The 21,733-nt window shown below is 44.0% G+C and overlaps 1 protein-coding gene across 1 annotated transcript in view; it reads left to right on the forward strand.

Annotated features, from left to right (window-relative positions):
• EPHA4 (EPH receptor A4) overlaps positions 1 to 21,078 on the forward strand; it is a 105,450-nt gene extending 84,372 nt beyond the window's left edge. The window contains exons 9-18 of the mRNA XM_058031631.1: positions 750 to 808; positions 1,573 to 1,686; positions 1,868 to 2,053; positions 5,940 to 6,001; positions 6,534 to 6,743; positions 9,250 to 9,399; positions 11,773 to 11,966; positions 15,245 to 15,400; positions 15,685 to 16,558; positions 18,763 to 21,078. Coding sequence (XP_057887614.1) covers positions 750 to 808; positions 1,573 to 1,686; positions 1,868 to 2,053; positions 5,940 to 6,001; positions 6,534 to 6,743; positions 9,250 to 9,399; positions 11,773 to 11,966; positions 15,245 to 15,400; positions 15,685 to 15,799 — 1,246 coding nt within the window. The 3' untranslated portion in view covers positions 15,800 to 16,558; positions 18,763 to 21,078. The remainder of the gene's footprint in view (positions 1 to 749; positions 809 to 1,572; positions 1,687 to 1,867; positions 2,054 to 5,939; positions 6,002 to 6,533; positions 6,744 to 9,249; positions 9,400 to 11,772; positions 11,967 to 15,244; positions 15,401 to 15,684; positions 16,559 to 18,762) is intronic.
• Positions 21,079 to 21,733: the final 655 nt, after the last annotated feature.

Below are 21,733 nucleotides of genomic sequence, written 5' to 3' on the forward strand. Positions count from 1 at the left end.
CCCTAATGGACTAACTTGTATCAGCTTTTTGTAGTGCTCCTTGTCCATTGAAGCTGAAAGCTGAACTAATTAAATGCATAACTAGATCACAGTATCACAGGTGTAGGTGTAGAAGTAGTAATCTATAGAATTAAAATACTCTGCTATGCTATTGCCTCCAGCTCAGAGAGTCAGTAGAGGAGCTCTGCCATCAAGACTTCTTCAGCCCCTTCAATTAAGCAGTGATTAAAAGAATAAGCAAAATCCTTGGGATCTTTATTTTTGATGGTCAGGGTTGGTGGTTCTTCCTTTTTTTTTCTGCTGAGATCCTGATTTCTGTGTTAAGAGACTTGTTTCCAGTTTTAAATTTGCAGTTAAATAAGTGTATTGATGTTGGCATTTGCCTAATGATGTTTGAAAGTCAATCTACCAAAACACCTCTGTTGTAGCATTTCAATCCCTGTGTGGTAGGGATAAAAAGCAATTTGGGCCCTCAATTGCAAAAGTAAGTTTGAAGAAAAAGTGGCTGAAGCACAAACTTTTTTTCCCCTTTCTTTAAAAGCTGAGATACAAATAGATTTGTGCATCCTTTGATGCTCTGTTGATGCCGGTAACACTCAGGGGAGTGTGAGGATCCTGCTGCCCTGGTTGTGTGTTGTGTCATGGCTGTGGCAGGTGCCAGCAGCTCGAGTCTCTGCAGGTCAGGACAGCTGGGCTTGTTCAGAGTGAGATCCTCCTTTGCACTCACTTGCTGTGCTTTGTCCTGACAGGCGCAGCAAGTACAGCAAGGCCAAGCAGGAGGCAGATGAGGAGAAGCACCTGAACCAAGGTAAAAGGCACTGGCGCTTGGGGGCTTTGGTTTGGGTTGTGAGACATGGCTCATGCTCTGGTGCTCAGGAAATTAGGGATTGTATTCCTCTAGAGGAGAACAGGTTTCTGTTTTCACCTCCTGCTTCAAAATTTATTTACTCTAGTAACAGGGAAAATAGAAGTGTCTGGGTAAAATGTTCGGAGGGTATAGAGAGGAGAAGGGTTTATCAAGTTTTTCCATTGTTCCTTGCCATTGAAAGATACCTGTTCTTAGCCACTTGATTTCTAGGCAAGGTTTTTCCCCACAACACTCTGCTAAAGCAGTTTCTGAATGGGCCAGAGGCAATGCTGCAGGAGAGGGAGTGTGAACTTTGCTGCCTTTATTCCAGCACTGAATCCTATTGTTACTTCCATGCACCAAAGCCAGGACCTGAGCTCAGAATTTCCTGGCTCCCATAGGAAAAAGGGATTTAGTGTTTTAGTCTCACAGGTCCCTGACAGGTTATGCTAGTGATGGCAGTGATTTGTGAAGCTCATTAATTGGCAAAAGCCTCATTCCTTACATCAATAATGGGAAATATTAAGTGTTTACACTTTAAAATATTGTACTGGGGGGAAAAAATACTTAAGTCCTTCCTTCCTTATCAGTCATTCCTGGCTTACAGTACATTTTTATTGTACACTCTCTTTGCTGTTGTATATCATTAAGGCTTCAGTCTCATATGTTCTGTGTTCAGCAGCATGTAGATCAGTGACTTCAAATAAAACATTTCTGCCTTGCAGGTGTTAGAACATATGTGGATCCTTTTACATATGAGGATCCAAACCAAGCTGTGAGGGAATTTGCCAAAGAAATTGATGCCTCCTGCATAAAGATTGAAAAAGTTATTGGTGTGGGTAAGTGCCAGAACTTTTGCATTTTTTTCCTGTAAATACACTTTTAAATTTGCTTTTAGGGAATGTGTGATCCTATGATTTTTGTACGACAGTTCTCCCAAATGTACTGACACAACAGTTTGACAACACAAGTGCATGCTTCAGGCTCCTGACCATGGATTCTTGTGCCTTTTTCTTCAAGGGGAGTTTGGTGAAGTGTGCAGTGGACGTCTCAAAGTGCCAGGAAAAAGAGAGATCTGTGTTGCTATCAAGACTCTAAAGGCTGGTTATACTGATAAACAAAGGAGAGACTTTCTGAGTGAGGCCAGTATCATGGGACAATTTGACCACCCCAATATCATCCACTTGGAAGGTGTAGTCACTAAATGTAAGTAGGTCATTTTCATGACAAGTCCAATTTAGAAGTCACTGAGAAATTAAGTCTGTATGGTGTGTGCTGGCTTTTTTTTTTTTTTCCTTCTTACCCTCTTTCCTGTAAAATGACAGATGGAACAGATCCACTGATAGCTAATAGGAGGAAATCAGTGCAGGACAAGTCATTAATCTTGTTGTCAGCTATAAATGGGTTTACGGTTTCAACTGATATTCTATCTGTAGGCAGCTTGTACAAGATTTTGTAGAGGGAATTAATACTGCAGGGGTTGGCTTTTTTTTTATCCCTTCTTGCTATGCCAAGCAGGCATCTTTCACATCTTTGCTAGACTGAGATGATTGTTACAGGATAGGCAAAAGCAGATGGTGAGCGAAGAATTCAAAATGATGGGGGAAAAATACCAAAACAAAACTACACAGTCATATGTTTGAAGTACAAAGCACAGATGTAAGGAGCAAGCCTTTGAAACGAGGCAAGCTATTTTAGTGTGAAACTTGCTTATTTGTTTTCTCTGATTTACAGGTGTGCTAATTTCACTCTGCAGAATTTACCTGGATGATCTTTTTGTTTGCTTTGTTTGGGGTTTTTTAAGCCTGACTGTGCTTTAGAGAGTGACAGTGCTGGCTGGGTGCTGTCTGTAGGCTAGAGCTGAAAATGCAGCTGTGAGACACCAGTGCTTGGGTGTGAGCTGACAAGGTGCCACTGCCATGGTGCAGGCATTGTCTGTGCCCAGCTGCCCTGGGGACCATGGTGGCAAAGCCTGGCTCTCATTGCTAATCCTAAAAGACTCTCTGGGTGTTGGGGCTCATGCTCAGGGTGAGCATAGAAAGCAGGCAGTGATCTTGTGAGCTGCTGTCATAGTGGACTTTGTGAAGCTCACCTTCTGCAGCATGAGGAACATGAATGCAGGGTATTAACAGTGGGAGCAATTAAAATTTGAGATGGATGAAAAGTTAAAAAGTAAAATATCACTAGAAGAACAAAGTACCTCTCATAAAAGGTTATCAAAACCATCAGTTCCACTGTAAAACTCTGTCCCTCTTGAATGTCAGTGAGAGCTGATACTTATTCTGCCACTTTTGTTTCTGGAAATCTTACCCCTGCTGTTTTGTGTTGCTGTCTCCTGGTCTGCCTTCTCTCAACAGTTGAAAATGGCTCATACAGTGTGTGGCAGTTTGCTTTTAAAGGCAAAGAGCAGTTTGGACTAATTTTGGCCATCCTTTACTAAGAGCCTCGCTCAAAACTAAAATTAACATACTCTCCTCCGTTTAAATTTGGAAGGTCTGAGTGTCTCTCTCTGTGATTGTTATAACAAAGGGAATGTGATCAGGCCACAGTGTTTGCCTCAGACAGTGATTCTTTTAGCACCTCAGTAAAAGAAAGACAACAGGGGAATCTTTGTGTTGCAATCCCACTGGAAGCCCCTGAGCTGCTACAGCTCCAGCACTTATAAATGGCCGTAGGCATTTGCATAATGCAGTTGTCAGTGAATTAAAATGATTGGGAATTTTCACCCAGGGGGGAGGTGGCGGGGTGACCTGGCAGTGCCCCGTTCCTGGCTCCCAGTAAGTGATGCTCCAGCAGCAACACGGCTCCGTTACTGCCAGCTGCACTCCTGGGAAACAGGGCCACTTAAGAGCACATTTATCTCCATTTCTCCATAGGTTTGCTGAATGCTGTGATAAATGGATGCATTTAATAAACTGAAAATTAAAATGTGAGATAAATAGTGGTATAGATGGGGGTTGAGAGAGGCAGCAAAAAACCATGAATAAATTATTGGCTGCTAGTCAAGTACTTTAATAATTGACTCGCTGATGGTAACTTCTCCCTCGTCTCTCTATCCCCCCTCCCCTGCTAAAGAAGTGTCTGAGTAATGAAATTACATGTTAATGCACTGAAAGAGTCTTCCTTTTTTCCCTTCTACGTTGACATAGTATCTTTTGATTGAAGAAGGTTAATTAATACTCATTTAGCTGTATTTGTTCAGTGGAAGGGTGGCCGTCGCAGTTGCAAAGCATAAATGTAACAGTGCCATATGCAGATTTGGTTGAAGTTTTTCCTCTTTCTACCAAAGAATGCTTTCAAAGGTGAATTAGAGGGAGGATGATGTTTAATCACATCCTTTTACTTAAGGATGTGCTCAGCCAAGGTCACTCAGCCCTTCATCCAGAGCACTTTGCTTTATGCAATACCGTTCCTTCTCTGCAACATTCAGTAATGGCATTTCCCAGGTGTGCTGGCTTGCTTGGGACCAAACCAGTAATAATTTGGATACCAGCAGGGAAGGGAAGTAAAAGCAGGAGTAGTAAAAGGCCTGTAAAGGGTAGGTTGGGACCGGAAAGGTGAAATAAGTAATGATGAGTGAAATAAGTTACGTATCACGCATGGATGTTGGCCTAAGTGAAATGTGGTAAAATGTTCCTACAGTCAGTCCCTATAGCATATGGTTTTCTAATTAAAAAAAGGTTACTTCAGAACCAGAAATCCCTGACAAATGATGAGAAAAGAATCTTGGTGAAAGATGCACTGAGGTAGAAACTATTAGGGGAATGTTAAATGCTGCAACATTTCACGGTAGGGTAATTTTTAGAGATGGCTGTTCTGGAGCAGATCCTTGCTGGTGACAGAAGCAAGGAAAAATTAAATAGTTCTGATACCTCCCATGCCAAGATGCAGTTGAGCTTTCTACAGTCTGGGTGACCTGGCCTTTGAAGCCTTCTCTTTCCCTGTGATGTTCCCTTCTTCAGACCTGCTCCAAGAAGTAAAAGCTGAGTTTCTCTGGGACACCATCTTTTATTTAGGAAGAAAGCCATAGTTCCTGTAGGTAAAGCACAAGAGAGAGGAAGGTTTGCTGTGCCAGACAGCACTGATTGTCAGGTGCTCACCTTGAAAGTGCTCATCTTTGGACTGGGCTTTTGCCATTCAACCTTTGATGAGTTACTTCTGTACTTCTGCCATTGCTCTTTTGAGATCTTATCAGACCTATTTCTACAAATACCTGTATGTCAAATATCAGTAGGATTTAACTCCATGAAATAATTAGTGTTCCTTGCATGCGCCTAAGTGTTCTCAGTTTCAGCACTGTGTGATCTTTATGAAACTCTTATCAACATCAAGCATTATTAGTGTATTTGCTGTTGTTTTAGGCAGGAGAGTGCCTAGAAAGCATCTCCCTGTCAGTAACATTGCATTTCTCCTCAGGTTGCCCAGCTTGGCCCCTGTTGCAGCAGGAGGAGCCGGGTGCTGCTGAGCTCTGTGCCCTGTGTGTGACACAGGGCTCTGAATCATTTTGCCCCTGGTTGACTTCAGGAGGCAAATGGCTTTGGCTCATTTGTAAATAACGAGAGAAACACAGAATTCAAGTTCAGGACAGTGAAGGTTGAAAGGAACAGCCTGCATTTTTCATTCTTGAATTCAGTTGTCTTGGAATACTTTGTAGCTTTTGGCAGCTTCCAACTTGCCTAAAGCATTGATCTTTCAAAAAAGACAGAAAGACCAAAGCATTCACAAATTCCATTTTCTGCTCTGCAAACAATATGTAATACTGAAGATTTTTGTCAGGTTTGGACAGATCTTTGTTTCTTAGTTCCCAATTATCAATTCACATATTCCTTAGGGAACAGGAGCCACTTTAGTTAAAGACCTTGTCAATGAATCAACCAAAGGGTTAACCTTCCAAATGGGCCCATTAAATGTTTCTGTCCTGTAATATTTCATCTCTTGCTTCCCACAGCTGAGGCATAAGCTTGGTGCATTTCAAATTAAATTAGATTGTGTAAGCCAGGTGTCTTGGCAGTAAAATCATGTGCAAGCCATTTTTATCCCATTAACATTGGTGTTCATCAAGGAATTGTGTTTTTCTTTCTGCACACTCTAGGTAAGCCAGTAATGATCATAACTGAGTACATGGAGAATGGTTCCTTGGATGCCTTCCTCAGGGTAGGTGATTTCTTCAAAAGCTAAGGAGATTTTATACTGGGAAACATATTTTTCTTTTTCTTTCTCTTTCTCTTTTTCTTTTTCTTACTGAAATTTGCGCTGTTTTAAAGAAATTGTTTGTACTTGGGAAATTCTGTTTTCTGGTGTTACTTTTATCGAAAACCAGAATTAATATAAAGTGGAAGAATATAAAATAAATGAATTTTTAAGATAGCAGGATTTTAAATAATCCATGTTTAATGTGAACAGTTCTGACTTGCTCCATTTTTGAAAGCATTGCAGTGCTGTAGACTCATTAAAATCAGATTCATTGCAAACAGGATACTGCATCACTGAAATCTGTGACAGAACCTCTGGGTTTTTGCTTTACTGGTGAATTATAGACCCTGGTGAGGGGAGTGAGGAAATAACATGGCATTTTATTGGAGAGAAGATGGGAATCCTCAGCTCTGCTCTTTGCCAATTTCAGCAGTGGCGATAATGTAGCTTTTAGCTTAATGCTCTGTGATTTTGCTGCTTTCCCCATATGCAGAAGAACGATGGCAGGTTCACAGTCATCCAGCTGGTGGGGATGCTGCGTGGCATTGGCTCGGGGATGAAGTACCTGTCTGACATGAGCTACGTGCACCGCGACCTCGCCGCTCGCAACATCCTGGTCAACAGCAACCTGGTCTGCAAAGTCTCTGACTTCGGCATGTCCCGCGTGCTGGAGGATGACCCTGAGGCAGCTTACACCACACGGGTAAGGAGGGAAGGAAAATGGCCGTGTTGTCGTGCCTGCATGTTGGTTTTGTCTGACTGTGTGGGAGGTGTCAGTGGTTTGTTTTAAAATAGTCTCAGTCACAACTGAAAACCTAAATCACAGCCTAAAAGTAAACATTGGCCCAGGCTCCACAGCTCCTATAAATTGATGTGCTGTTGCTGCTACAGCAGTGGCCACAGCAGTATTTCTTTTCTGAGGATGTGACCCATGTATTCCTCTTGTTCCTTCATCATGATGCAGCACGTGACAGGAATCTGGTGCCACAAATTAGGGCCTAGACTTCTGCTCCTTCTGATATCTACAAACAGGGTTTCCACGTGGCTGCTCATACTCATGTTTGATACAGAAGGTGTAGACACCCCACAGAAAAATTAAAAAGATGCACCCACTTTTGCCCATTACAAAGCCAGTCATAAATTTGACCTAATTATTTGGACTGGGAAAACTCTTAGGCCTGCATTCCCATTATTTGTTTCTTTCCCATTTTATCTATATTTCAGCATCCCACTGCTGGGTAATTTTGCTAAAGCCATTTTAATATGCTGCACAAGGAATAAGGCTAATGCAAGTATTCTGGCCACAAAACAACATCCCAGCCATTACCAGCCTTTGTACCAATACCTCTGATATCAACATGCACCTAAAGAGAAAAATTTGGTTTATAAAGTCTCCTTTTTTAATTGCTTCTTTTCTTCGTTTTTAAGTATCTGCCATTCTCCATCTGTTCTCCCCAGTGCTGAGTTTGTTTGCAGCACTCAGATCTTGCTGTTTAATCCCAACACTCATCCTTTAATGGATTCACAGCTCATTACAGGGAAGGATAGACTCCTGTAGTATTAAATGCTGGCCAGCCTTGATTTCTCTCACTCATAAGGGTGGCAAGTGGAAGAAGCAGAAGCAGAGGTTTGAAAATCTGTATTCAGGGAAATCAAAGTTTAGACAAGCACACAAGAGCAAGACAGAAATGACTGAAAAGCTTCTCTTTGAATTTAGCAAGTGAAGATATGGTATTGTTGGCTCTCAGGAGTAAACTAGAGAGAGTCAATGACATTTGCTTTGCAGTCATTGTCTTCATTTGCTATCAGTAATGAAGGATCAGGGATATTTGGATTAACTCCACTGTGCTCAAGCAGCTAAATATAAAGAGCTTATTGACAATTTTTAGAGTGACAACCATGTATAAACAATGTCAGTGCATCTGTGTCTGAAAGGAGGAATAAAGCTTTTGCATAACCAGAGAGGCTGTGATTGAATGCAATTTTTAAAGCAACATTTTTAAAGAAAATGATGTGTTCTGCTCCTGTTAGTAACTCATTAAAGTGAGAGCATCTTGTAGTCACCAAGGCACATATTGCCACAACCTGACTCACAAAGGGCCTGATGCAAAGGCTGAAGCAGCCAGGGGAAGGACCCCTTTTGATTTGCCTTGGCTTGGAACCAGTCCATATTAAACACTTGAGAGATATAGTAGAACAATATACTATTAAGTATGCACACACTGCACTCGCTTATGGATAAAAGCTATCTAGGAGATGGCTGGGAAAAAAACTACCAAAATAAACTTAATCAAAGAAGCATAAAAGCAAATGAAAAAAAAAATCCAAAAACCTTTGTTCAGCTTAAGTCATTCCCCAGATGGAACTGCAGGAAACCAAAAGCTCAATTAAAAACACCTTGCATATTAGCATAAACAAAAGGAGAAATCTCTGGCCTGGGATCACTCAGCTAAGGCAAAATCAGATAAACAGGATGGAGTGAGTTCCTTTTTAAACAGTGTAGGACCTCAGTGGCCCAAATCAAATGGCCAAGTGTTTTTATTTGTTTAAAAAAAAAGTATTGTAAGGAGAGGCAGATTTCTCCAACAGGTATTAAAAGCAGCCTTGTACCCTGGTTTGGTGTTGAACTCGTCCTCCAGGGTCTGGGAGAGCCCAGAGGCTTGCTTGCCTTCTCACATCTCTGGCAGGAGTTGGGATATTGCCCATGGGAAACACCACTGTATTCATAAATCTTCCCAGTTTACCCTCTCTTTATTTTACCTTTTTAAAAAGCAAAATGTTTATAATGCCATTTTTCTGAAACAGGCCAAACAGGTCAGACAGGCAAGCAAGGAAATAGTAATTAACAGCGTGCACTCATTTGTTTTGTCAACTAAATCTCTAATATATACTTTGTAAAACCCCTGGCTTGTTCTCAGGCTTCAGCATAGCCCTGAGCAGAGATCTCTTGGAGGGCTGATAAAAATACATTTAACAATTTACTGGTTCTCCTCCTGGTGACTGAAGCAAGCAGATGGGCAGCATTGCCTCCTGGTTGGATCTGACAGCTTTATGGCGAGCAGGAGAGAAAGTGGCTGCGTTTTTCAGAAGGGTTCTGGAGCTATACACAAAAAACCATGTGATTTTTGTACTTTGAATACACAGAACAGTGTCAGCCACACACAGCACTGCATTGGCTCACCAGCCTGTGGTTCTTTCCCTGGTGGCAGGGGGGCAAGATCCCCATCAGGTGGACGGCACCAGAGGCCATCGCCTACCGCAAGTTCACCTCGGCCAGCGACGTCTGGAGCTACGGCATCGTCATGTGGGAGGTGATGTCCTACGGGGAGAGGCCCTACTGGGACATGTCCAACCAAGATGTGAGTGTCCTGCTGAGCTCCCCCTGCCCGTCCCCTCCCCGTGCCTTCATCTTGTCCTTAGACGTCTGCTGATGTGTTTCTGTGGCAGTTGCTATGTAGCTGTAAGATGGTTATTCCAGGCTTTTAAAACAATACCATGGCTGGTAGACTCTTGTTTTCTCAGGGAACCTCTCTGGAACTAAAGTTCCTTGAGTACTTCAAAAGCTTTGTCTCAGCTCATGGAATAGGGGATTCTCAAGTTAGGGTCTATACACAAGGGTTTATTTGGTTTGGCCTTTTAAATGTGAAAAAATAGCAATTAGAGAAAAATGGAGGAAAGGGAAACAAATATATTTAAACCGTCAAATAATAATACTGTCAAGAGAAGGAAGATTTGAATGTTCATATTATATCTTGAGTTTACTGAATATCTTTGAGAGAAAAACAAATTTGATTTGGCTTCCTATTGGTATTTAATTCTTGAAGCTCCACTATGCTTATAAGTCTTCCAGGTGATTTTATTCCTTGTAGGATATCTAAATCAACACATAGGAAATCCAGTTCTGATTATCAGTCAGAGCATCTTTGTGACAATGGCATAGCTGCCCCCCGAGGCCATTAAAAAGCAGCTTTTGTAAATGACCATTCTTAAATTATGCATGTCCTGTTTAACCATACCATCTGGACTACTTCAGTGTGATCCAAGAGGGACTGTGCACAATGGCTGCTGTTCCAGAAGAGTATTTAATAATAATGCTAATAAGAGCTGTTGCTAATAGAATTTTTATTAAATGGGAAAAAAAAAATCCCACTGAAAATGAGGCCTAGATTATCCATAATTCTTTTCCCAGGGGATTTACAAGCAAGTAAAGGAAGAAGAAAATGGTAATCTGAATATACAGCCATGGGAGTGGTTAAGGCACTTTACAAGTCATCTGCTTTCTTCTGTAGAGCTGAAAGTTTTCAAAGAGTGTCTAGATGTGGATGGCATTTAATCTAAATGGGAGATATAATTTTAATTTCCTTCTGATGTGAAATGTCTCTTCTGGCACCCAATCTTGCCTTCCTTTTGCTAACAGGAAGTCATCAAGACTTAGCAAGAAAATAAAACACCAGATGTGTCTCGGTTATATCAGGCATGTCTGCACAGCACAGTGGAGCTCCCTGCAACAAACAGCTGCTTTTATTAGAGCTGTTTATGTTAGGCTGGTGTTCACTGAGACTGTGCACTGCTAGACCACGTTGAAAAGCTGGCTTGAACAAGACAGGGAAAGCCAATATTACTGTCTGTGCACACTCTTTACAGAACATAGCATAGACGTGCCTTTTTTCTTCCTTAATGATGGCAAGGGCAGTTCCTCTCACAACAAAGCAGGAGGGGATTTCAAATTATACTCAGTGTCTGTTGAATCAAGAGAAATCAAAAGTATCTTCATACTTCCTGGAGGAGTGAGAGCCACTTTATTTGTGGTCACTGAATAGCTGCTAATAATGCAAGCATATCGCTCACCTTGTCCTCCCAGTGGATTTTAGCCACTAATTGGACAAGTCCAGAAGGAGAGAATTTAGTGCAACTCAGTCTCTGAGCACTCCTGGTCTCTAGTCTCATGGTGAGTCCTGCCAGCAGTGTCATATTGATTAATTCAGATCTGAAGGCTCCTGGGTCATGTCCCTGTCATGTCAGAATTGAGTTCTGGTTGTGTCCCATTCTCCTGAGAGAGCTAAGAAGTCATTAGAGCCTCTGGAGTGCTTTTTAGAGGGTTTGAAGTGATTTCAGTCTGAGTTTCTCTGGGTTCTGTTAAATATGAAATACATACTTAAGCTGTGTTGGACTTCTGTAAAGCTGCACAAAAGGGTTCCCATCTCTGCATTTCTTGGCTCAGACCATACAGCAGTGGGGGAACAGGTTCTCTGCAAGGCCTCTCTTGTTGACAGAGATGAGCTAGCCCAGGAGGACAGGGAGAGGGAGTGATCTGTTGTACCTTAAAAATTATGGGGAAAATACAGTCTCAACATACTGCATCCGAAACTGACTGATAATAAAGACTTGCTGTAGAGCTGTTGCTTCTCCAGCCCTCTGTCCAACGAGGCTGGTTTCTTATTTCTAACCAGGGCTCATCTGTCATCCCTGTATATCCCATGTGCTTTTTTGTGACAAATTGCCCTGCTGTATCTGATGTCTGCTCTGGGTGCACTTTCAGTTTCGAGTTGCTGAGGAGAAATGACAGTTCTGAGACCACCAGCTGTCTGAGTCTGAGTGCAATTTTCCACGTTGTATCGCTTAACTGGGGATTTGTCACCATAGTCTGGACAGCCCTAGGATAAGCCTACTCTGCTGGTGGACTGAGCAGGGTGTGATGTTCTCCAATGTCTCCCTGATTGTGCCGTTTGCAGGTGATCAAGGCCATCGAGGAGGGGTACCGGCTGCCCCCGCCCATGGACTGCCCCATCGCGCTGCACCAGCTGATGCTGGACTGCTGGCAGAAGGAGCGCAGCGACCGGCCCAAGTTCGGCCAGATCGTCAACATGCTGGACAAGCTCATCCGCAACCCCAACAGCCTCAAGAGGACAGGCAGCGAGAGCTCCAGGTCAGCCCTGCTCTGGGACAGACCAGGGAGCCTGGGGAGGTGACACATGGAGTGCAGGTGACACACGGAGTACAGGTGACACACGGAGTGCAGGTGACACACGGAGTGCAGGTGACACACGGAGTGCAGGTGGCACATACGGAGTGCAGGTGACACATGGAATGCAGGTGGCACAGGCAGAGTGCAGGTGGCACAGGCGGAGTGCAGGTGGCACAGGCGGAGTGCAGGTGGCACAGGCGGAGTGCAGGTGGCACACACGGAGTGCAGGTGACACATGGAGTGCAGGTGGCACACAGGCGGAGTGCAGGTGGCACACACGGAGTGCAGGTGGCACACAGGCGGAGTGCAGGTGGCACAGGCGGAGTGCAGGTGACACACACGGAGTGCAGGTGGCACAGGCGGAGTGCTGGTGACACCCACGGAGTGCAGGTGGCACACACAGAGTGCAGGTGGCACACAGGCGGAGTGCAGGTGGCACAGGCGGAGTGCAGGTGGCACAGGCGGAGTGCAGGTGGCACAGGCGGAGTGCAGGTGGCACACACAGAGTGCAGGTGACACATGGAGTGCAGGTGGCACACAGGCGGAGTGCAGGTGGCACACACGGAGTGCAGGTGGCACACAGGCGGAGTGCAGGTGGCACACACGGAGTGCAGGTGGCACACAGGCGGAGTGCAGGTGGCACACACGGAGTGCAGGTGGCACACAGGCGGAGTGCAGGTGGCACACACAGAGTGCAGGTGGCACACAGGCGGAGTGCAGGTGACACATGGAGTGCAGGTGGCACACAGGCGGAGTGCAGGTGGCACACACGGAGTGCAGGTGGCACACACGGAGTGCAGGTGGCACACAGGCAGAGTGCAGGTGGCACAGAGTGCAGGTGGCACAGGTGGAGTGCAGGTGGCACACAGGCGAAGTGCAGGTGGCACAGGCGGAGTGCAGGTGGCACCCAGCTCCCAGGGCCAGCCTGCACAGCAGCCGCTGCTCTGCGTGGGTGAGCACAGGGCTTTGCTGGCTCTGTGTGGCCCCCCAGGGCACCCAGGCTCAGCCCTGCCAGCAGGAAAGGGGAGTGAGCAGAGCTGTGCTGGATCACACCAGCACTGAGAGAGTTCCCAGCACAGCCTTAAGCACGTCCTGATGCAGGCAAGCTCTGCTGAAAAGCAAAGTTTGCTGCTTCTCTTTCCCCTTCTCCCCCCGGTGAAAGGGCTTGAGTGGGTAGGGTCACCTCAGTCAGTGCAGCTAACAGGAGTGATGTGGTTTTCTGCAGGAAAAGCACATCATCAACTTTTATAAACCCTAAGATTTGTGTAGGATTTGCAAATGAGCGTTGCAGCATTACAGCCAACGCCTCGCGGGCATTGGGGAAGGTGTGGATTAATTTTTATGTGAATTTGAATTTAATTTTGTGGAAAGCCAGTTTCATGTCTCCACCGATCCCGCGTTACATTTGTTTTGTTTGCTAAGCATGGTGTACCTGGTACGTGCAAGAGAAGTGCAGCAGGAAGGAAAACTCCCAGAGTTGTAGGGTGAAACCAAAATAGCTTTGTTGGGACAGATCAGCAGTTTGTGTAAGCTGGTGAAACACTGCTGAAGTAAAAGGAGCTTTACTGATCTCTACCAGCTTTGGTCCATTTTTTCCAAATGTCTCTGCTTTGTCAGGTAGATTTGCTTACAGCAAATATGGGAAAAAAGTTTAAAAGAAACAAGGAAGATAAGAGGAAAATGTTTTTTAGTAGGAGGAAAGGTACAAAAATATGCATTAGACAATGCAAAATTAAGTTTCTTGAATCAGTGGGGGAGTAACAGAGATTCTGTCTTACCCTCCAACAGAACAAGATCCTTTTTTAAGCTTGTATGTCCCTTTGTGGGTCTTGCTTACAATGTATGTCACCAGAAGAGGGATCATTAACCCTGTGAGGCCACTATCACCACCTCTTCCAGATTGCCCTAATCTCACTGGGAGCCTGGCAAAAATGTATCCTCCCTTGAGGTTTAAATAATTTACGTGGTGAGAATCACAGTATGATCTGCTGTGGTAATTTGGTTGAAGAATCACAGTATGAACGCCTCCATTTTTGCTTTCTTTTCAATTTAAAGGTGGTCTTTGAAAATATATAGGTTTTCCAATAGTTAATAACCTGTTCAAGGTCATTGCCTGTGTATGTAAGCTAACAGCCTATTCAAGGTCATTTCACAGTCATGGCTGTTTATAAATATTTTTTTGTCTTCAGAATAGGAATTTCAAATATGCATATAACATTATTAATATATTACTTTATACATAAAGCATAATTATATAAATAGGTTATCATCATTGGTCTTGTGTTAGATAATGCAGTAAGAGAGTTGAACCAAGTATTGCCAGAGTGTACTCAATGCCTCAGGCAAGACCTAACCGTGCTTTTGCACACCTTGTCTTTGATGATGTGCATTTTCAAATAAATTGCTAAATGATAATTGTTTTGATTAGGTAGATAACACAAATTTATAGTGCTTTAATGAAACTGTGACTTATGATATACATGAAATAGTAAATGCAATATTAATAAGAGAAGAAAATGTTGTAAAAATAATTATTGGCAAAAGTGTGCTAGGCAAAATGAGAAGCACATTCCAGAGTGCAAACAAAGATCAAAGCTGGTGTGATTCCTACCACTCCTGGCACGCACTCAGTCAGGAATGGATTGATTAAAGAGGGGATTAACTCCCTGCTGTCCTGAGTTTGATTGAATGCACTGAGCAGACCTGGCTAGAAACAGGAGTTATCTGAACCTGCCTGGAGTTTTGCCCTCCAAACCAGTCTGGCAGGGTGTGAGCTCCCAGTTCTTTGCACATACTTCAGCAGTGTTTCTATAGCTGCTGAGCTGAAGTCTGACACATGCAGGGCTGGCAAGGTCTGGCATTGCTGCCCATGAGATACAGACCCAACAGGCCAAAATGCCTTCCAGCATTGCCATCTTCTTTGTTCTGGGGAGTAAAAGCTTTTTCTGTGAACTTGGTTATATCTAGGATGGAAATCATAAGCTGTATTGTGGTTCAAATTAGATCTCAAACCAAAAATAGAAACCTCAGGTGAAATTCATTCTTAGCAAAAACTGGCCCATTCCTTTGCATCTTGTTCAGTTTAGATCTGAGTTGATGTGCAGAGTTTCTTTGGGCACAGCATCTTGCCCTTGCTTTCCCTCATCATTGAGGTTAATTGTTGCAGAGACCAAACTTGGGTTTGTGGTTTGTGATCCAGCTGACACCATTTCTCTGTCCTTTCACTGTTTGGCATCCAGACCTAGCACAGCCCTGCTGGATCCCAGCTCCCCCGAGTTCTCGGCGGTTGTTTCTGTCAGTGACTGGCTCCAAGCCATGAAAATGGAGCGATACAAGGATAACTTCACAGCTGCTGGCTATACCACCCTAGAGGCTGTGGTGCATATGAACCAGGAGTAAGTACTCGGAGATATAGCAAAAAACCTGGTAAATCTGGATTTAATCAGCCTCTCTTGCTTTGTGCTGCATATCATTACACTCATTAAAGGAATGGAATGCCTTTCATTTGGATGGAGGATAACTTTAAAATGCCTCCACAATGCCTCCACTTATTTAATTAAACATTTCTGTACATCTGCTTTTGCTAATGCTGCTTGTGGTTGACTCTTAATATTTTTCTCTGCATCTCAGCATCTGATCCACCACTCTGAGCCCCTTGTTGTTCTCCTGCCTTCCACAGGGACCTGGCCAGGATCGGGATCACGGCCCTGGCGCACCAGAACAAGATCCTGAGCAGCGTCCAAGCGATGCGCACCCAAATGCAACAGATGCACGGCAGGATGGTTCCCGTCTGAGCCAGCACTGAATAAACTCAAAACTCTTGAAATTAGTTTACCTCATCCATGCACTTTAATTGAAGAACTGCACTTTTTTTACTTCGTCTCCTCGCCCGTGGAAATCAAGATCTGCAGCGTTGTTTGATGTACAGATTGCGGAAGCAGAGCGTGTGTTGGGAGGGGGCCTCCAGAAATGATGAGCCGTCCTTTGAAACCAGACCTGGAACAAATGGTTTCTTGGAACATGCTTCTCTGTTGATCAATGATATGTAAAATACATGTATCTATATAAATATAAAGTCACATTCAAGTTTTGATGCTATGTTTGCTGCCAGATACTGTGCTTAAAAAACAACAGCATTACTTTCCTTCTCCCTGTGACCTGTAGGATTACAACCATAGTGTTTTATTTGTGGGTGAAACCACCGTTGTGTATCTTTCACTGGAATGAAGAATCTGCCCTAGGATATTCTTTGCAGACTTGATGCATCACTAACACCTTGCAAAAACCTCAGTGAGAATATCATGTGGCTGATCAGTGCCTGCCAATTAGTGATCTACCCGTTTATGGGCTTGAGATGTGAAGTGACCCACCTTGTGGATTACTGGGCCAAACTGGACTTCTGGGGAGGTTCTTGGCTGTTGTGCCATGCTGAAGCCTGCCATTGAAAGACTTTTGTGACCATCTTGCCAGTAGTCAGCTGTGACAATCGTGGCTGTGGAGCTTTCAGACTTCTTTTCTCTTTCAAGAAACTTACTCCCTTTGCCTCACAGAAGGTCAGTGGAAGTACTGTGTCCAACATATTCATGGTGCTTTATTTTGTAAGCTGTGCTAGGATTTCACCACTGTTGGGGGAAAATAAAAACTGCTGTGGTATGTGTTGTTTGGGGTTCCTAACTGGTTTGTAAGAATCTCTGCTGGTTTCCCAGACTAATTGCTGAGCCTTTCCCATTGTTTGCTCTATTTGATGACAGTGAAAATTGCTCTATCTCAAATTGCTCTCAAGCTGTTGCCTGGTAGGGTGTGCAGACAAGGTGTAGGAGTGTCTTGGGACTCAGCTCAGTGCTGAAAGCTTGACCTCAGTTCACACTGAGAGCCCTTATGCTGTGGTTGGAAAAGCTCAACATGAATGGATGCCACAGTGTAAAGTACAAATAGTCATAAAGGCACTGAGAAGAACCAAAGACTTTTCCTGCATTCTCATGAGCAGCAGTAAAAGCAGCATTTGGGTTTTAGAAAGATGTGTTTCAGTTGTGGTGTCAGTGGTTTTATGGGAAAGGGAGCAGATAAAAATGGGGTAGAGCATGCAGCCTTGCAGGTTTTGTGCAGTTTGGGTGTCAGGCAGGGTAACAGCTCGTGCACCGTGATCCTGTTGGATCAGTTGTGGGAACCAAGATACACTTTGAAAGCCAGCCCTGTCGGGTGGGTATCTGGGATTATCAGGGCAGCTGTGGGTGTGTGAGTGCCAGGTGCAGACTGCACAGCTGGGGCCTGACACCCCTCTGCAGGTATGGCCAGCAAGAGGGAGCATGGAAAAGCTGCCCTCTGCCTCCTCCAGGGAACAGATGGGAGTTGGGTGACTGAAAGCATGCCCTGGCTTGCCAGGTGGAGGAGACTGCTATGGCAATGTGGTTGTCCTCAGCAGGTCACACAGGATAAAGCTTCATCCAGTAAAGCTCTGAACACACTGAGGCTTGAATTTATTTGTCATGAAGCTTTTATTACTCTTTTTGAACAGAGTATGTAAGTTAGATTCTTTAAAGTCCTTCTGAGGACCAAAGTGATGAGATGACCTTAGAAAAAAGACGGGCCACTTATTCTGTGCTGAGCAGGAGGAGGATTTTCATGACATGTCCTTTAGAACTGACATTGCATTTCAGCTGTGCCAGGCACAATGTCAGAAAGGTGAGATTTATCGTTTAATGGCACTAAGACTGGTTCTTTAGTCTATAATATTTTGGTCCTATTCCACTCCTGACAGCAAATTCAGAAATGATTTAGTGGCTTTATAGGTCAAACTTTTTTAATAATTGAGTTTATCCTAAATCCAAAACAGTTCACTCAGTTGGACAAATCACACAGACTGTATTGTCACTCACATCACTTTTTTTGTCACTCTTAACAATAACTTGCTGATTTTAACCACTAACTCTCCCTCACTCCCAACTCTCTCAGAGAACAACTTGTTCTGAATATGAGATGCTAAATTTGGACCCTGTCAAGTCATGACAGTTCAGTATAAACTGTTCTGCAGTATTACTTATAAAAGCTTTTCCATTTCAAGAAATTTAAGATTTCTTTTAAAAAATCTATTTAAACCAGCATGTTTTAATGTCACTTTGCCAGGCAACATAAGAAGTAGTTACTCATCTTAAAGACCTGACATTTGTACTTTCAGGAGGAAAAAATTCTTCTGCCTCTCAAGTGCAGAGATACTTGAAGTTTCCTTGCTGTAAATCTGTTGCGTTCTGTTGAGATCATCTTTTTTATCTAAAACCAAAATACACCCAGTTTTCTGGCCAGTTTGTTAAATTGCTGTCTCGGAGTCTAGTAGTGGTAATTCAAAACAGTGCAATATTTTCCACACAAAATGGAAAACTGTGTCCCTATAGAATGAAAACTGTGAAGGCAGCTCAGATGCTGGGTTTTCAGCACTGCCACTGGTGGCTGTGTTTCCTGTGAGATAAAATATGGCCAAGGAGGGGCATCCACTGGAATGTGATTTTAGCTTGAAGAGAGCAGATGGAGGGGAAAAAAAGGTGGCCCATGTAAGTATAGATAGAAAGATAGACTGGTTGATTACATATCTGTATGTAAGGTATGCCATGGAAGCAAGACTTTGGAATAGTGTGAGGGAAGGGAGAAGGACAGGGAAGGCAAAGGGTTCCCACCCTTTGAGCATTGCCATTTGGGCAGGTTTGGGTGTCTATCTTGGAGCATGTGGTTTAATACATTTAATTTGGGTTCTCTTTTCGTGCAGGGAAATGGATTTTGCTTTCACAGCCTCATAGCCCATCCTGTTGATCACATTGACCCTGGAGGAACACAGAGCAGACATGAAGCCGTCTGGACCCACAGTTGCGTCTTCCATAGAACTGATTCTGGAAAACACATGCTGAACAGTCATCAGTCCCTGAAGAGAGTGTGACTTTTACTTTCTCTTTTTTTTTTCCTGGGCCACCCACTCCGTTGTTTTTCTCCACTGAGCGATAACTGACTCGTTAAGACTCAGCACCCAGTTGTCACTTGAGGAATGTACTGTGTCAAAGCCCTGCAGACTTCTGGATTTTGTTTTTCCTCCTCTTCTGCTTTCTCTGCTTACCTTTGGTTTTATTTATATATTTTGTTGTTGTCTCTCCTCATTCCTCTGGCTGTCACCGCTGCATCCCGGACAAATGAAGGTGACAGAGCACTACACATCTTACCATGGACGCCAGGCCAGGTGCCACAGCAAAGAACTCAGTTCCTGTGAGCTGCCTGTGTACATTGCTGAAGTGACATTTTACACTAAAGGTGCCATTGCAGTGATATAAATATATTTTTTTCCTTGAATGGATAATGGATTATTATCTCCTCCGAAAGGTGCGTACGTGTGCTTGTGTGCGTGTGTCGGCGTGCAAGTCACCTCCTGTGTAGAACTGCCTGTGAACGTGCCCCAAACACCTCTGTCCTGTGAGACCAGGCTGATAGCTCATGTCTGAAACGATAACAAGAACACACACATTAAGAAAGTGTTTAAATTTCTGTATCTGTAAGTGTATTTTTTAGCGGCCACACTAACGATGTTGAGTAGTTCAGCAGCCTGAACCAGGGGCAATTTCAAGTTAGTTTTGGAGTAATGGATGCAGGATCTAAAGGGTGCTAAAGGTTCTTGTTAAGTGTTGTTTATTTGTACTAGTGCCCTGCTCATGACCAAGAACAACCAGTTTCTCAGTGGCAAGGTGGTGGAGGCAACACCTGCATCTCCATCCACTGGCAATCCTGAACTGAATTCTTACGTAGCCTTTTTTATCTTCAAAAATAGGATTTTAAAGACTTGTTGAATGCTAGCAAATATATGCAGTTCTTCCATTCACAGAAGCACCTTGCTCTGTGTGCAACGTAATAATCAGAACACTTCCCTGGTTCCCAGCACAGATAAGGAACAAAATGCAACAAGACCTGTAAAGTTAACAGTTAGCAGAGTTGTGCAGTGTGTCCTGTTCCTTGTGCAGCTGAAGGGCAGTTGAAGAGCAGCAGAAGACAGACACTGCATGGCCCAGGGAGCGTGCTGGCACTGCCTAGGAGAGCTTGCAGTGTTTGGGGAATTCACCCTGGTGTGCTGTGGGGCAGCTGGAGAGGAGCTGAGCGCCTGCACCCAGGGACACAGGGCCACCAGCAGCGGGCAGGGGACAGGTGGCCGTGCTGCCCACGTGGGCCAGGGGCTCTCGGGCACTTGTGGGGCAGCCTGGGCACTCAGCCCTGCCCAGAGCTGTGAGCTGGTGGCCTGAGGCTGCTCCTGTTCCCTCTTCCCCCCCTCGCTGACCCTCCGTGGTAATTCCTGCTCTGAAGGAGCAGCAGCAGGGCTGGCAGGGGAGTGAGGGCAGCTGGGCATGGTGGGCACCAGGATGTGCCAGCTGTGCCTGGCAGGGGTGGCCACCACAGAGAGGCTGGGCCACCCCAGGCTGCTCCAGACACTGCTGCCCTCGGGGACAGGCCAGCTTGTCCCCCACGACGAGTGTGTTCAATTGTCCTGCTCGCACACCAATGGTTGATGTTTGTCCGGGTTTCTTGCTGTGCTAATTTTGTGATGGATCTTATGTATTAAAAATATATATGTATAAAATGCAAAAAAAAAAAAAAAAAAAAAAAAGCTGGTAAGTAACCAGTAAACAGGACTTAAAAAGCAGTATTTTTCTTTTATGTGACATTTTCATAACCAGAAAAAAAATCTGAAATACTAATCAGACAAATAAAAAGAGAGTGCATTTATTTTTTTGTATCACTGCAAGTATGTTGGAATATGCAAGGACTGTGTAAATTAGAATGTATGAGGCATATTATAATTTAGTTCATACTGAAAAAATCTAACAGCATTTCTTGGTTCGTGCATTTGAACGATCTCTGGGTTAGATATATAGATTTTTCTATTTTGTTTTAATTTGTAATTTTTTTCTCCCTCCGTGAATTTTAGGTACACATAACTTATGTCATTTATTTATGGTCTTTTATACCTAGTTTGTAAAATTGTAAAATAGCAAACAATGCAAACATTTGCATTTGAAAATAATAAAGTAGTTGCTGTACAAACCTGAAATGGACTATTTTCAATTATTGCACGTTGCTTTTAATTTAGAGTTTATGCACAACAGATACAGATGGAGAATTCAGAGTAACAATCCTGGTGTCTGCCCCAGAGGGGTTTATTCTCTTCAGCAGATTTCAGATTGCCTTGCTTCTGTCCCATGAGCCATGGTGTTTGTGATGTGGGAGGGGTGCTGCAGCCAGGCTGCTGAAATAATATCAGTGATCCTTTCTTGGAGACCAGGTGCTATCAATGGGAAAAACCTACAGGGCCATAATTTTTGCTATTCATGAGTGGAATTGGCTAGGGGTGGTGTCCCCCCCTGCTCCCCAGCTGGACCTTGCCTAAGGTCAGGTGTCCTTGGCAGAACTCCTGCAGTTATCCCCGTGTCCTTTGGGCCAGGCTGTCACCCCTCCTGTGCAGCCATGGCCTTGCTGCTGTCACTGCCCACACTGCTCTGCTCAGGGGCTGCCTTTGCCTGTGCCAGGGGACTTGTGTTGGACACTCAAAAATGCAGAGGAACAGTTCCCATGAGGAGGCTCCCAGCCAGGAACCAAGAGCATGGATGTTGTGCAAAGGATGTCTTTAACTACCCAAATTACACATGGACACCATTCATGGCAGGCAAAGAAACAGTGGTGGCTCTTGTAGAATTTTCCTTAAGATT

The sequence above is a fragment of the Melospiza georgiana genome, chromosome 10 (assembly GCF_028018845.1).
Source record: "Melospiza georgiana isolate bMelGeo1 chromosome 10, bMelGeo1.pri, whole genome shotgun sequence".
Lineage (NCBI taxonomy): Eukaryota > Metazoa > Chordata > Aves > Passeriformes > Passerellidae > Melospiza > Melospiza georgiana.